General features: G+C 40.3%; 1 protein-coding gene across 2 annotated transcripts; it reads right to left on the bottom strand.

Moving 5' to 3' along the window:
- Nucleotides 1–434: 434 nt before the first annotated feature.
- Nucleotides 435–15,292, bottom strand: malt3 (MALT paracaspase 3). 2 transcript variants are annotated; one of them, XM_084672325.1, is made up of 15 exons: nucleotides 15,136–15,292; nucleotides 14,541–14,630; nucleotides 14,330–14,454; nucleotides 14,077–14,215; nucleotides 13,664–13,839; nucleotides 13,457–13,553; nucleotides 13,048–13,086; nucleotides 12,690–12,893; nucleotides 11,667–11,844; nucleotides 11,488–11,562; nucleotides 11,246–11,373; nucleotides 10,023–10,172; nucleotides 9,620–9,774; nucleotides 5,812–5,928; nucleotides 435–5,652 (listed from the first exon to the last, which is right to left on the bottom strand). In XM_084672325.1, the coding sequence occupies exons 2-15, from the start codon at nucleotides 14,548–14,550 to the stop codon at nucleotides 5,323–5,325; spliced, it is 1,923 nt and encodes a 640-aa protein (XP_084528451.1). In that variant the 5' UTR covers nucleotides 14,551–14,630; nucleotides 15,136–15,292; the 3' UTR covers nucleotides 435–5,322. The 2 variants fall into 2 exon arrangements, with proteins under 2 accessions (XP_084528451.1, XP_084528452.1); XM_084672326.1 differs by having other exon boundaries at nucleotides 15,090–15,228.
- Nucleotides 15,293–15,918: the final 626 nt, after the last annotated feature.

The raw sequence follows: 15,918 nt of genomic DNA, 5'->3' as shown, positions 1-15,918 counted from the left end.
CCCTTAGAGATAGGGTGAGAAGCTCGGTCATCCGGGAGGGGCTCAGAGTAGAACTACTGCTCCTCCGCGTCGAGAGGAGCCAGCTGAAGTGGCTCGGGCATTTGATTAGGATGCCTCCTGGACGCCTCCCTGGTGAGGTGTTCCGGGCACGTCCCACTGGGAAGAGGCCCCGGGGAAGACCCAGCACACGCTGGAGGGACTATGTCTCTCGGCTGGCCTGGGAACGCCTCGGGGTCCCCCAGGAAGAGCTGGTGGAAGTGGCCGGGGAGAGGGAAGTCTGGGCCTCCCTGCTTAGGTCGCTGCCCCTGCGACCCGATCCCCGGACAAGCGGCAGATGATGGATGGATGGAGTTAAAGTGCGATTGCGTTAACGCGTTAACTTTGACAGCCCTAGTTTTAACACGTTGCATAAAGCTTGTACCAAAGACCCTCGATTAAAAAGTTGTTACTATTTATTATTACAGCATAAATTGTGTTATTTGTCACTCACACATTTGCAGTTTATGGTTAAAAGTAGAGACCTGGGGCCTGTTCCATAAAGGCCGCTCAAAAAAAAAATAGACTTAAAGTCCTAAACAAGACTTGAATAAGTTTAATTTGTCAAAATTAACAGTCCTACTAATTCAAGTCATATTTAAGTAGTCAAACTAATTACGCGTGCACCCTATTCTTAAGCAGCTCGAGAGGTAAAACATGGATCATACAATCCACCGCGGCAAAAGCAATACCCACGGCTACATGACTTCTTCCAGAAAGAACGTTCCCTTTAAATCGTGTACAATGACAGCTCCCTCATCCACCGCTTCAATCAAAATAAAATGACACGCCATGATTGACGTTGTGAACGATAGGCTACGTAGGTCAAGGACCTTTTTAGACCTTTACTTCGTTGATTAAAAAACACCCTCTAAACTAATCTGAATTGGCTTTTTTGACATTGTTTCAAACTAAAAGCCTACTATTAATCAATACATCCAGTAGCCTAACTTTTTAACATGGTTTTTGTGTCAGGGAAATGGAGGGCGGATTTAGGTTCGTAGTAGGCTACTGTTAGGTTTTTAGGCTACTGTTAACAATTATATTGCTATGATAATTATACTCTGATAATTTAGATAGAGATATAGGCCTATGCCTGATGCCTAAACATTTGAAATCACAAACTAACATCCATACATTAACGGCTCAAACTAAAATGACACGTCACTATAGGCTACGTAGGTCGAGGTCCTTTTTTAAACCTTTACTTCGTTGATTAAAAAACAGACACCCTTTCAACTCATCTAAATTGACTTTTTTGACAAAAAAATTAATAAATAGCCTACTATTGATCAATAGATTCCCCAGCAGCCTAACTTTTTAACATGGTTGCTGTGTCAGGAAAATGGAGGATAGATGTAGCCTATAGATTTAGGTTTGTTTTGCAATTGTAGGATACTGTTAGCAATTATATCGCTATGATAATTTTACTCTGATCATTTAGATTGAGATAGGCCTATGCCTGATGCCTTAACCTTTGAAATCACAAACTACCACTATAGCCATATGTTTAATGTGGCTATATTGTGTATCAAATTGTTTAATGCATTAGGCTAAATGTTGTAGCCTATGTATGCTATGTAAGTTGATATTCTATAAATGTAGCCTACATGTTGAACTTATTAGAAAAAGAAAATGAGAATGTTTGTGGTAAATCATCGTTTTCTCGTTGGGTCAGTGTTACAGGAACGTCTGGTTAAGCAACAACACGGCCTGCCCCGGACCAGGCTAGTTTCGAAGCATAAGTTACCATAGTAACCGAGTTTGAACGACGTTGAGCTAGCTTTATGGAACCGAATGAACTAGAAATGAGTCAGACCTCCATTCATTCTGCCCTCACTGGTGAGCGCCATTTCCCGAGAGTGGCAGTGCTCCCCATATTAGACATTCTCTGCCCGAACTTTAACAAACTCTGGGGGGACGCAGACGTATTTCGCGGGGAGGTATTACATTTATCACAGGATTTGTAGTTTTATCACCGCGTACGTAGGCCTAGGCTACCAACACCAATATCCCCAAGAAATAACTACAACACACCGAACCAACATTCTGAAGGCAGCGTTCTGCTCGTTTTGTTTGCAGCACAGACTAAAGCTTTGCTTTGTAGGCTACAACTCAATACTTTTTTGCTTCTTTGTTATAACTTTCTGCGGCCAGCGTATCTGGAAATGAACAAGGGTAAAACTTTTTTTAGACCTGACTAAAGAAATGCAAGACCTCGGATGAAAATCTGGCAGGTTTTAAGACATTTTAAGGCCTTAAATTTAAAGTTCCGAATTGTAGACTTTTTAAGACACCACGTGGAACATATGTTCCATCTAGAATAGGCCTGAAAGTGAATACTGAATTCTATACAGTACTAATAGCATTGATTTAGCATTGAAATAGCATTGAAGGTTCACATGATGTATCTGCTTCTTGAGCGGACCCCATTCTGCCAGTTTTCTAACTCCACTGCAATGCCTTAGCTCACAAGCTCACGACTGGATGTCGTAAAGTATGACGTGTACAGCTAGTTGCAAGCGTGCACGAGTCTCGGAGCTTGGAAGAAGACGAGCCACTGTTCTGCGCAAGACCGGACGAGCAGGAACTGGAAAGATGGCGCGGTCCGTTTCGCACTCTCATCGCCTCACTCAAGGGCGAAATAGTCAATCAAACATTGGGGGGGACAGCTGTGGGACTTTCTGTGTTATTTATTACCCCATCTTACCCATATACATTCACTCACAATGGCCGGGTTTCCCAGATTCGTTAAGAAGCTCTTGACGCTAAGAGCTTCTTAGGGGCGTTCTAGAGCTTCTTAAAAAATCTGGGAAACCCGGCCAATGTCAGTTAAGAGCTATCAATGTCAGTCTGGTGTCCTGTACCTTAAAACATGTTAAATTAACTACTACTCTGTTTATAATGTCTTAAATCTCCAGAAACTTAATTTATTTTTCTTTCCCAAAAAAATTACGGATGTCAGCTGACGAAGTCTCTCTTGTTCATTTTTGGCCACTATACTGCGAAATACAACAGCAACGCAATTCCATAGGGAAGAAAATTACGAAGGCTAAAAAGAACAAATGGCAGGAATGGCATAACTTGCTAGATAGCCCAATTCAGAGAACAGGTAGCCCAAAAGCTGTCAAAGCTGCTATCCCAGTTTGCTGTAAAGCCAGGCCACATGCTATTCTGTATAGGTTGCTGTCGGCTAGCTTGTCAAAAGTCCCATACAAGCTGTATAGTATTGCAATTTAAATGCGCACTAATTCAAAATTGTAGTGTAATTCACCTCGTTGTTATCTCAGGGATTATGTTAGCCACATACTGGATATTTACCATCCATAAATATGTGCCAAATGTCTGTCGGATGTCGCGCTGCTAACTCACTCATTGACGGTGTATAAGCTATAGGGAAAACAAGACATGGGTTTCAGGAGAAATGGGTTTCGTGCAAGGCAAGTCGAATGGATTTGGGAAAGGGACTGGCCTGGATTTGATATTTTCGGAGCTGGAAAGAAAGACGTAGGCTACTAGCAGTCATCGAATTGCCCGCATATTCATACAGTATGAACAAATATTGGGGGGGACAAATTGTCCTTCTTTAAATATTGGAGGGGACGTATCCCCCTGTCCCCCCATATAATTACGTCCTTGGCCTCACTGAGCACTTTTCATAGAAATGAATGGGGACGCTATCTTGAAAGAGCAGGCTTGCTGTGTCTACTGTATATAAGTCTATGCACCAGACACACCCTGTCTGGTGACTGCCTTCCGGACACCCTACTCCGCCATTTATCCAACCCCGCCTCATTCTGCATTCTTGACTGCGGCGAAGACCCTCGGATGTTCAGAAACTACACCGTGGGTTTTCATAAACAGCAGCCCCCTCGTGTTGACTACATGTAATAATAGTCGACATATTGCAATTATTGTGTTTAGCCAAGCCCCCCACCCGCAGATCCTCAGTGAGTTATAGGCCATTGAATTTCCTTTTTGGAATTTGGCTCCTCTTTCCCAATAATATTTTTTCAATTGAACACAGGATACATAGGCGCCGATACCACGGAAAATACTGAGCACCCATGTGTGCCAGACTGATAGTAGGCTACATTTATATGTTCATACGGGCGTGCGCCCCTAAACTTCCCTGAAGGCGGGTACTCTGTTGAAGTTTAAAACTATTGGATCTTCCCAGAGCCACTCTGGATCTGGCGTAACCAATTGCTAGCGTTCGCCTTAGCCACCTCCTTTACTACTAACGGATCTAGCTGTAAAATCAAACAAACCCGTGGAGATCAAAGATTGTTCTTGCTTTAACTTCTGGATATTCGGCAGCGTTGCCACAACGGACCGAATGGCTTCGCTCGCATCTTTCTCCGCCGCCATTACGGAACTACAACTCAAACTAGCGCACGACATCAACGTTATCGTTCTCAGCCACTCCCTCTGTTCGCTGATTGGACCGTTAAAAAGTTTACCAAAGACATCTGACCAATATACCTCAAGCCCAGACGCAGTACAGAAGCAAAATGACAATTGAGCGGAAGTACGTAGGAGGGCAGAGCCAGGCTACCCATGAGCACCCACGGAGGAAAACATAAATCAGCGCTTATGACCACTTGTAGTATGATTTCGATAACTAGATCCCTTTTTAAAACGTTTTATTATAGCTATCTAACTAAACTAACGACTAGTTAAAGTATAGCCAAGTCCAAAAACGATCATCAACAAGGGTAGTTAGGCTACACATTTTCGAATTATTTGATCAGAGCCTTCTGTGGCGGTTTTAGCTTGTATGGCTCCCTGGGCAAACAACCAGCCCCAGCCTGTCCAACAGTCCCACACGGTGACATTATTGACGTGACGTGCAAATGAGCGATAGAAAACTGATTGCCCAAATTTCCCAATTCCGATATTATTTTTGGTGCGGCCGCCTCCGTCAAGATGCCGCCCTTGGCGGCTGCCCATTTCGCCTATGCCTCAATCCGCCAGATTCACGAATAACACAATATAACGACTGGTGGGTGGGTCATAAATATTTTACAGATAGTTATGTAAAACATAATGTTATGTAAAACACAGGTTTTTATGAAAACAATCAAAGGTTGTAGGCTCATTTTGTCTGTATACTTAACTAAATCCCTTCTTTTTAAAGATTAGAATAAATAATGGTTCATTGAGTGTCATGCTTGGGCACACACACATACTTTCATAAACATCATACACACATGCACAAACGCACACACAACAAATAAAATGTATTGATTACGCTTGTGTAGTATGTTCAAGGTAGAGGAAGTGTCAAAAGGTAAAGTCTTGTAGCTCATTCTCATCATTCTCCTCTGGTTCATTGCTTCTTGCAGCAGGAACGCTGACAGCACACTCTGCCTTCCTGGTAAAGGGCCTAGCACGTCCTAGCACCTGACAGGGGGGCTGCATACTACATGAAATATGGCCAACATTTTGAGCAGGGACACCCTCTTGATTTTTAGCCATCCCTGCATGCTTTTTCTTGTAAAGCTTGCAGGATGCCACCAAAGGTCTTCCAGTGTCCAGTTCTTTGGTTTCTTTCTGTCGTAGCTTGTTGTCTTTATGAGTATAGTGTAGTTCCACATTTATCATCAGGGATTCCTAAGAAGATAGATCAGTAGATATGGCATAAGTCACAATGTGACTTACACAAAATAATATAGTAAAATATAGTTTATTCCTTACATAAACAGTAGTGTACTGAAAATGTTAGTGGCAAATAGCATACTGGAATACAAGGTTTGTGGAATGTATTCATACCTGGAGCTTTTGAAGACCACAAAGTCTAAGACTACAGTCGGAATTCTCAGAGTTGTTAAGCAGCATAGAGTCCATCTCATCTGATCTGTTAGGACCAGAAAATATGTCTTCCATTGCCTAAAGGTTTTGGGGAAAGGGTAAATTGTGTGTGAATAATATAATAATATTAATAATAACAATAATAATGAGACTTTATTTGTATAGCACATTTCATACAAGATTTGCAGCTCAAGGTGCTTTACATAAAATCAATAAAAACAATAATACAAGCAATAAAAGTAATAAAACCCTTCTGAACACAGGCCTCAAGTCTTTGCGGTATCTCGAGCCACAGTCTTTGTGGTTTCCCAATAAAATTAGTGGTGGGCCGTTATCGGCGTTAACGTGCTGTGTTAATGTGAGACTCTTATCGGGCGATAAAAAAAATATCGCCGTTAATCTATTCTCAAAGTTGGGTTGGGAGCTGGGTCTATACTACGCAAGCTATGATGACTTTCACCTTGATATTTTAGCGCGGATGTATATCTAGCCAAATTGCACTACAGGGGGCGAAAACGAGTCTTCGAACCTGTGTGTATGCCTTGTGTATTAAATTATCACATCAAACGTGACGTGCCAACATGGATCCAGCTATGAAGCCGCCTGGTTTGCTTCAGGGAACATTTATTTTTAAGAAGCTTCCCGATGGAAACGTCGACAAGACTAAGGTTGTTTGCACCTTGTGCTATGCGGAATTAGTTTATGAGTATATGCAATAGGAATTTTTAGACTATTTGTTTTGTTATATTGAAACCATAGTGCGATTTTGGCAAGCCCAACTACTGTAAACTGTCTTATATGATAAAGCCAGCACATTAATAAAACGTTAAAAAATTACAAAAGCAAGTGGATTTGATCTGTCAGCTAAATGAAATCTGCAGCCTACAGTCTTAAAAATTTACCATATAATTTGTGTAGGCCATCATATACGGCCTGAATACAGTATGCTGAGGAATCTGTCCCTGTGGGATGCAGGAAAAGGTCTTAATCTCTGGACCAGTTTATCATCGGAGGTAAGTAGAGAATGTACATTTTCTGCACAATGCCATACAACTTTATCATCTACTATTAATACCTTTTTTATCAACCACTTAAATAATGCTAATTAATGTACACTACTTTGTTAGTGTAACTGATATTTAAGCTCACCTAGAAGTAATATTGTCTGTACTATTTCAGTAAAGTGGAGGAGTTTGATAGGGGGATATCTAAACAATTGTGCACAAAAGGGAGACCATTCAACTAGTTACCGACTTCACAATCTGGGGTTTAAATATTGAAGGGTCAGGAAAACTCAAATATCCACAATGTTTTTTTAAAAATATTTGTTTGTTGTTTGTTCTTGCTTCTGTCTCTCATTGAAGTATGAAGATGTATGGATGTTGATATGGAGGTTTAGATGGAGTGATATGGAGGGGGGATGGAGTGGTGAATGTTTATTTTGAACAATTGTCAAAAATGACAATGTGTATCTTGAATCTGCCCTGAGAGTCAACCTTGTGTCTTGCCTCTCTAACATTACACATTTGTGGTTGAGATTGAGTGACTGCAAAAGCCATAGCAAATAGAATAGAATATAACTTCACTTTTCCAGAACTTTGTGGTGTCAGACACATACAAAATGTAGCATGCACACAGCCAAGTGCAGTATTTACAGGTATATGAAAGATGATCTGATCCACTAACATGTGGTCAATGTTTTGAGTCATGTCCAATACAAAACAGTTCGTCCTAGCATGCCCATCCACACCAAAGGAAGCATCCTCATGCAGCCCATCCATCCACCATAGAGGTTCACCACCAGCAGCAGAAGAGAAAGAAGCAGTGGATCCTCCGCAGCCCCATCCATCCCACATTACACAATGATTTTTTTGTGTGATGATGACATGAAATAAAATAAAGTATAACTTATTAGAGTTTAACTGAAATTTCTTCAGATAACTTTGATATCTATGTATAATAGAGCATAGACTAAAAAAATGAAATGAATTACATACGTACAATACGTACATTGCACAAGTATTTTGACCGGGGAGAAGACAGGACCCTGTGTGTGTGTGGGATTTAATTATCTGCAGTGTGAATCAAGGATTTACTCATGTTTAGTAGTTGTATTCCCAACAGATGTGGTTACTTTGACTTTGGCGAAGTTAAGCAACTCTAGAACGAGTTCAGAGTATCTGCAAATGTGCCCCAATCCTTAAGGCCCATGTTGCAGGGTGTACATTGGTCCTCTGTAGTCCCAGAAAACGTTTTAAAGTCACTCCAGGCATCACACCTGTCCACGTTGATATATTTCCACCTTTTCTTTAAGCTATTTTATCTTCCTTAATTTGCTAACTTCATTTTATCAAATTACACTGGATCTTGACACCTATGGAATATGTACATTTGTTTCTAATTTTATGTGATTATAATTTCTTTAATTATACTATGTTTATTATTTGAACATATCTTCAAATATTATACCTTTCTATATTATTTGAACATATTTTCAAATATTATACCTTTCTATATTATTTGAACATATTTTCAAATATTATACATTTCTATATAATTGTCTCATCAAACATCACATATGCCAGTTTTCCTTGTTCTTTGCCTCTCACAAACCAATCAAATATATTGTTGCGATCTAGTGACATCGTTAGGTGGCGCTGTCAGGGTCCTAGAACTGCGGTCCTGAAACTGCAGTCCTGAAACTGCAACTCTCCGGGTCTGCGGATCTGCAGGTTCATACTATTGGATTTTCTCACGATTTCAAAGCCTAATTTAACATACTTGTCTTTTTTTTTCTTCGAATTTGAAAGGGTAGTTAACTTAAGCAATAAGCCCCAAGAGGCCGTGGTTTACGCTGATTTTAGAACAGGTAAGGGGAGTTGTTAGGCACGACGCGAAGCGGAGTGCCGAAAACCCCCTTACCTGTTCTAAAATCAGCGTAAACCACGGACTCGCGGGGCTTATTGCTTTTCTAAAACTGTTACTACAAATATTTGATATGGTTTCATCAATAAAAACAATTAGAAACAAAATAGTTTAATAATAAACCGTCATTCTTCCGCTACTACAAAGTATAGTTCCTACATAAATCGTTGCCACGCAACAGCCAGATGGACATCTTGCCGTCTTTTTCAATTTGAAATATTCGATGCGCAGTAATATGGAATGTTAAAGAATGTTATGAGGACAACCTGTGAGGTTATGCTGGATTTTACAACGGCATGGAACGCGATATAGCCAATCACAATCAAGGATGGGAACAACCAGTTTTAGAAAACACATTCTTCTGAGGTATGATGAATTTAAAACTAATTTTCAGTTCTGCTTTACAGCATCTTTAAGATCCTCACCAAGAACACTAACATTCAGCCACTAGGTGTCAGGATGTACAAGGAAATAATTGGTTTGAGGATAAGAAGTTAATTTCCGTTTTCCTACTATCTTTTGAAAGAGTATGGTAAAAAGAGATGCATCGAGATTTATTTCTGAATAAAACTCGGAAATACTATGTGGTGCAATCAAGTCTGTGCAATAAAGTCAAACAAAGATGTCCATGTATTTTGCATACCTACAAAAGTCTTAGAGCATGCAATCTTTATGTATCTACACAGCTAGAATGTATCAACCCAAGGGCTGTAAAAGCAACAGGAAAGAGTGTAGTCTTTTTCTCCTGAAAACATCACACTTGACGTCATTTGTGTCCATATTGCCTTTTAAACACAGTTGTGTGACAGAATCGACAGTAGTTAAGATTTATGACGTTACTTACTGGTGTGCTTCTGAGGTTAACAGTGCAGTCCACGGCTACGGCACCGGTGGTCTTCACCTTGGCAAAGACCACCATGACATTTGAAAACAAGGCAGAGAAGCTGATCTCTATCTCAGCTCCACAAGGAAACACCAGCAGCCTTTGACATGGTAGCTCTGAGAGGGATGATATCACACAGCAAGACAATGACCTAATGCAGCATTGGTATTATGCCTGAGAAAATCTCTGAGAGCAAGGCTAGATAAGGGAAAGACAGATTAAATTGAAAACACAAACCTGTTGGTCATAGATGTTTTTTAAATGATTTGATGAACAATTATTTGACTTGTTAGGAATAGTCTACTGATCTGTCTAAAAGGCCAGAATAAATTAATGTAGAGGTGGGCTGTTTCTTAGAGCTCACCGTTGGCCTGTCTCCAGCAGATGTTTCTCAGGTGTAGCTCTCCTGTATGGCCTGTGGTCCTGATAGGGTCTGTGAGGGAACGAGGCTCCCTCAGCATGTGCTTGATCTCTACAGCCTGCTTTCCCATCACAAGAGGGTCTCTACCCAGATCTGGGGAGGAGAGAGGAAGAGAAAAAGAACAGTTTCCCATTTTGGTACAATTTAAGAGGAACTGAAAATCACACATTTCATTTGACAGATCATTTCTGAGTAAAATCAAAAACCCACAAAATGTGAAACATCAAGGTGGAATTCATATCAACCTGTGAGGACAGACAGGCAACTGTCCTAAAGGCCTTGGATACTGGCATACTCTGAGCATTTTAGAGGATTTGAATTCAGTAGTATTTTAGGTAAGCTGTCTTCACCTTGTTCCCATTAGGGATGAGAAGACAGCCAACTCCAGTCATCATGCAAACCCTTTTCCTGGTCTGATAGGTCTGAGGCAACATGAACAAAGGCATTTTCTCCCTGGAAATGCTGGACCTGCTCTTGGCATGGTTGTATGGTGACGTTTAAAGATAGGTATGGTTCATTTAGCAATATATCTCTCTCTCATTTCTTCATCTGTCTGTATATCACACACTGGCAGTGTTCTAAAACGCAGCCAACAGCCTGGTTTACTAGTGACTGTGTGAGCAGAGGATGATAGCAGTGGAAGGGGGCATAGGCACACAGCTGAACAGCTGTGTTCAACTCTACAGCTCTCGGGTTTCCTGTTGCTCTCCAGCCAGCAATGTGAATTTCCAGAGAATGAGGTCACATGCTGATGTGGCACTGTCTCACAAAGTCATGTTACCAGAGAGACCCATCAAACAACTAAACAAGCACCCAACAGGGGGACAGCATGACACCCACCAACTCCCAACTACTCCAGAGGGGCAGTGTAAACAGCCAGGCTAGCAGCCAGTGACAGAGTGAATGTCAACATATGTTCCCTACAACCATAAGAACGAACAACACATTCCATAGTCATTCTGTTTACTAACACATCCAACACCAACCTATTTTCATTTTCTTAAGGATTTTAAATGACTGGCTTGTGATTAGCCTTAGAAAGAGTTGAATTGAACTTTTTCTGTCACTCTCTTTGAAAAGGGTTACAGTACTAACTATGCAGTACAGCACTAAGTAAGCTCCTAAAGGAAAGTACTAAGACCACAGCCTTTTCGGCAAACACTGACCCTCAGACACCTGCTCTAGGACATGGGTGACTTTCTCTGGCTTCAGGATGTGTTTGTTCAGGTACTTGGTAAAGATCCCAGTACTCTTCCCTCCATCCTGGACCTCATAAGCCTCAGCGTCTTCACACCTGTAAAGGTGTTAGTTCCTCCATCAGTTCTCAGTCAAACAGTATTGCATGGCTGCTTCGGTCAGATTCTTAAATAGTTTGGCCATCATTGTTTGGTGTTAGATGAATACTTACGTGCCATATCCATACACTGTGTTTCCCATGGGAATTAAAGGCCTGATTTCAGACACCTTACAATCCTGGTTGTACCTAGTTTACAAAGGCAAGATACAAGATTAATATCATCCTCCTTTTTTTAAATACATATGCGGCTGTCTCGCACAACAAATATACTGAAACATCAGAAGCCTTACCATTTTCTGCAGGTGTCCAGTAGTACCACATTCAGAGCTGTTCGTCTTTCCTGCATGTTATGCATGACCCTCTGCACACAGACACAGTTATCCTGCCGGTAGGGTTGTGGAGCATCAATTGGCACCAGGTAGTTCCTTCCTGAGCACTCATACCCATGGCCAGCATAGTAGAAGAGTGCTGGGGTGGGACATGTAGTATGAAAAGATTGTGTTTATTCCTGTAACGCTTACATTTACATTTAGCAGCCACTCTTATCCAGAGCAATTTACAGTAAGTACAGGGACACTCTCCCCGAGGCAAGTAGGGTGAAGTGCCTTCCTCAAGGACACAACAACATGTGCACCAGCCGGGAATCGAACTAGCAACCTTCAGATTACTAGCCCGATGCTCTGCCCGCCCAGCCACCTGACTCCCATGCTTACATGTCTCTTAAGAATAATGAATATAGATAACCAACAACAGTATACTCAACACAGGATTAGACAGTGGAAAAGGTGAACAGGACTACTTGAGATAGTATTACTAAAGAGACACATAAGAGCCGACAGACAGTCAAGTCAAACTAAATTGTGAATTTTCTAAATGTTACCAAGCCTCGTAACATAATGTGTACTTAGTGCTCAGTTACCCTAATGACATTTCAGAACTTGTTAGCAGGCTCAAAAATAAAAAGTAGATAAGCTGACATCTTGGAAGGTTGCTAAAAAGTATTTACAGGCCCTAAATAAATCTTCCATCTCAAAGTCCTACGTGTCTTTGTAAATAGCTATACATAGCAAGGCATGCAGTTCACAACATTACAGTGCACACTTCTGCTTTCCACCTCATCTTCCCCCTCAACCACACATTTAAACCCCACCACATACAATACATTATTTGGCCAGGAGCATAGTTTTCTGACACTTGACACTAGCAAAAAGAAGTGTGTACTACACCGAGAGTAAATAGATAAACATTTAGCTAGAATGTAAGAGAAACCTGGAGATTCCACAGAGCTGCAATCCCCTCCTCTAGATGCTTACCGTACACCCCCCTGTCCAGAAGCTGCAGGAACTTCTTGATGGCAGCCAGCATCTCCTCCCTGGTGAGGTCCAGTAGGGACACGACTCGGAAGTCCAACTGCTGCAGGAGATTGGCCAGCTCATGGACATCCATGGTGGGGGCCATCAAGCCGGGGTGATGGAAGTAATTCAGGTTGCCAATCAACAAAGCCACTTTGTCAGTTGCTGGAGGAAAAAATTAACAGGTTGTAAGGATACATCTTTACAGGAACCTAATTATAGTATCATGAAACCACAAATAAAAGGGAAATACCAAATAAACGCACAGCTTCAATTGTCATCTAAAAATAGCTAAACCTGAATTTTATTCAACCCATACCTGTAAGCGTTGTAGCAGGAGGTTGTTCAGCTGGCCCTACTGCACGATAGGAAATCAACAGACAAAAGCTAAATATAAATCAATATGATCCTATTTCAATAATTAACAAACACAACGTGAGGATGTTCAGATACCATTTAGGCTCATTCACAAACAACTATTCATGTAGAATTCTGTTGGCTGTATCTATGCCAAATTGTAAAAGGGGAACCATATACAAGGGTTAGTTTCACTTTGTCGTGTTTTCATTGTATGTCTACAGAGGCATGCTGCTTATAGAATCAAACAACTTCCTTCTAAAACAATCTTGGAAATGGGAAAGTACCTTGAATACTGCTAAATGGAAAGACCTATTTGATGACTTTGCAGAAAGTAGTTACATTTTATGAGCAATATTGTGTCAATTTACCTATTGTCACATCTACTGCTTCGGTCCATTTCTCCTCTTCAATATTAGAGACAGAGCACAGGTAGGATCCTGCATGGTCTGCTGTTGCATTCTCTATCTAAAAGAGTCACAATTAAAACTTACTTGGTACTTGGTTGTAAGATGATAGAATTGACACTTCAGCACAGGAGTAAATAAGCAGTAGCTTGTGTCAACCACCTGACCTACCTGTAGTGTGTCAGTGGTCTTGTCGTGCAGAGGATGTCCATTTCTGTACCACTGGTACTGTGGCATGGGTATACCAAATGCAGAGCAAAGAAGCGTCAGTCTCTCCCCCTGAAGTAATGTCTTGGGTTTTGGGTGAACAGCAATATGGGGCTCTCCTTTCCATGCTTTTGGAAGACCTAGGATTATAAAAAGTAATTAAAAAAACATTTGTAATCCTACTAAATGTAAAATAGACATTTTAAATGTGCACTACAAGTCTGTCCATTTGTATAATCTATGTACATTTCTGTGAACTGTATTTATCTCTATCTTTCTATTTAGGTAAAGTAACCACATATGCCTGACTGGAAATGTTTTCAGAAAATGATGTAGAGACTTTTAACAGCATGTTTTGATGGTAAATAACCATGTACCTGGTTCATCGATGTCCAAAACTTTAACTTTGACCCAATCACTGAACACGCAGTTGGAGTCATGGTCGTTCACACGACACACGTATAATTGAGTTTTCACAGCTTTGATTGTCAGATCTGCTTCAGTCCCACCAAGTACCTTCAAAACCGTTAAAATGTAATTGGTTGTTCTCTGAATATGTTTGCTAAATATACAGCCAGACTAAATGAGACAAAAGAAACAACCTGGAAATGAAAATGAACCACTACATACCTCCTCCACATCCGATTTGAACCACTGGTACTTCAGGATTCCTTTTCCTTCTGCCCGAACACGGAGAGTCACCTTGTAGTTTACTGGTACACAGACAGCTACAGGATGCTGCACAATGACAATGTCTGAAAGTGGACAACATTTGTTCCATTGGACAACATGATAGCATTGATCATAAATAACAAGCGTATTTGCTTCAGTAGTTACACACCTCTGATCATGATTTCCAGCACTCCAGTGAACAGTTGCTACTAGTCGTTAGTCTGAATCAATGTCATCAGTCATTATTGAATTGCCTTTGCTGTAGAGAAAAAACATGATTGGAATTGTTTGGTTCTGTTGACAAATGTCATGCATATAAATCAAACAGGTCAAACAGAAAGAGCTTTTTAAATCACTTCCTATTTTGAATTCACGTGACATCACTGCATATATGTTACCACAGTAATCAAGACCCTAGCATCTCAAACAAAGGTATATTTGTAGGCTATAACTTTATGTTTTAGACAGGTAGGCTATAACTTTATGTTTTAGAGAGGTTATAACCTGTCTAAAACATAAAGTTATAGCCTACAAATATCTAAACTTTATTCTGACTGTACATAGAATGAAAGACATTATATTTATATACATTATTAAACATACATTATTAAGAAACAATAGCTGCCCTCCCCATCACAGAAATCGTAAAGTATGTATTATACTGAACGCCTCAATGTCCTACATAACAGTAGACAAAAATAATGAGGGAAACTCAAACCTGCAACATAGAGGTCTTAGTTGAGTGAATATGTGTTTCTACATACCTGACCTACGACACATTGTGTCTGACACAATGAAAGAACAGACCGAACTTCTAGACTTTTCGATGATCTCAAATCTAATCTGAAGATATTTCCCCAATGAGAAAAATGAACAAAACTTTGTTTAGAAAAAAAGCATGACGTGATCTTTTCCCGGAAGAATGGGTAGGGCTATACCGTCATACACATAATATGTACTCTTTTCTTTAACAATATCAAAATAAAGGGGTTAAAATCAATCATTTGTGTTGCATTTGAAGTTATGTGAACGCTTCACCATCTCTATCTCGCTTCACTATTAAATAGCATTTTATAGAAGTGCAATGGTCCATCAGCTGTAAATATACCCACAAGAAAGAGTTAAGAAGAATGAGCATTATATTATTACCATTACGGTACTGTGACGTTTTTCTTCAGAAAAAAAATAGTCATTGACATGCGTCGGTTTTATTACACAGAATGAATAAATCCATAATTTTTTTAAATTCGAAATCAATGTAAGCTAATTTAGTAGAAACGCATTAACTGTTTGCTTGGCCGTATTTGTAATATTATTGAAAGTGTTTAGTGTGAAGCACAGCATTTGCCGCTTATAAGGGGCGATTATTCCTTGTGATATGTGCACACAATAAAAATTAAGGACACTTAAAATTCAAAAGGAACTTGAGCTCACTTTCTTTTACTTCACTTTCATATGTCTCAAGTATGTGTAACTTGAAGGAATTTAAAACACCACCTCTTATAATCTAATCTAAATCGATGTTGGAGTAACTTTACTTTTGGAGA

Source organism: Hypomesus nipponensis, chromosome 14 (assembly GCF_054491055.1).
Source record: "Hypomesus nipponensis isolate SF chromosome 14, ASM5449105v1, whole genome shotgun sequence".
Classification (NCBI taxonomy): Eukaryota; Metazoa; Chordata; class Actinopteri; order Osmeriformes; family Osmeridae; genus Hypomesus; species Hypomesus nipponensis.
This window is presented reverse-complemented; position numbering and strand designations above follow the sequence as displayed.

Excerpts from the sequence above, each read along its gene's own strand:
- malt3 (XM_084672325.1), bottom strand. Across the intron at positions 14,216-14,329 it reads TCAAATCGGATGTGGAGGAG|GTACTTGGTGGGACTGAAGC; the intron begins GTATGTAGTGGT and ends ACGGTTTTGAAG. Across the intron at positions 13,087-13,456 it reads AGCAGTAGATGTGACAATAG|TAGGGCCAGCTGAACAACCT; the intron begins GTAAATTGACAC and ends CCTATCGTGCAG.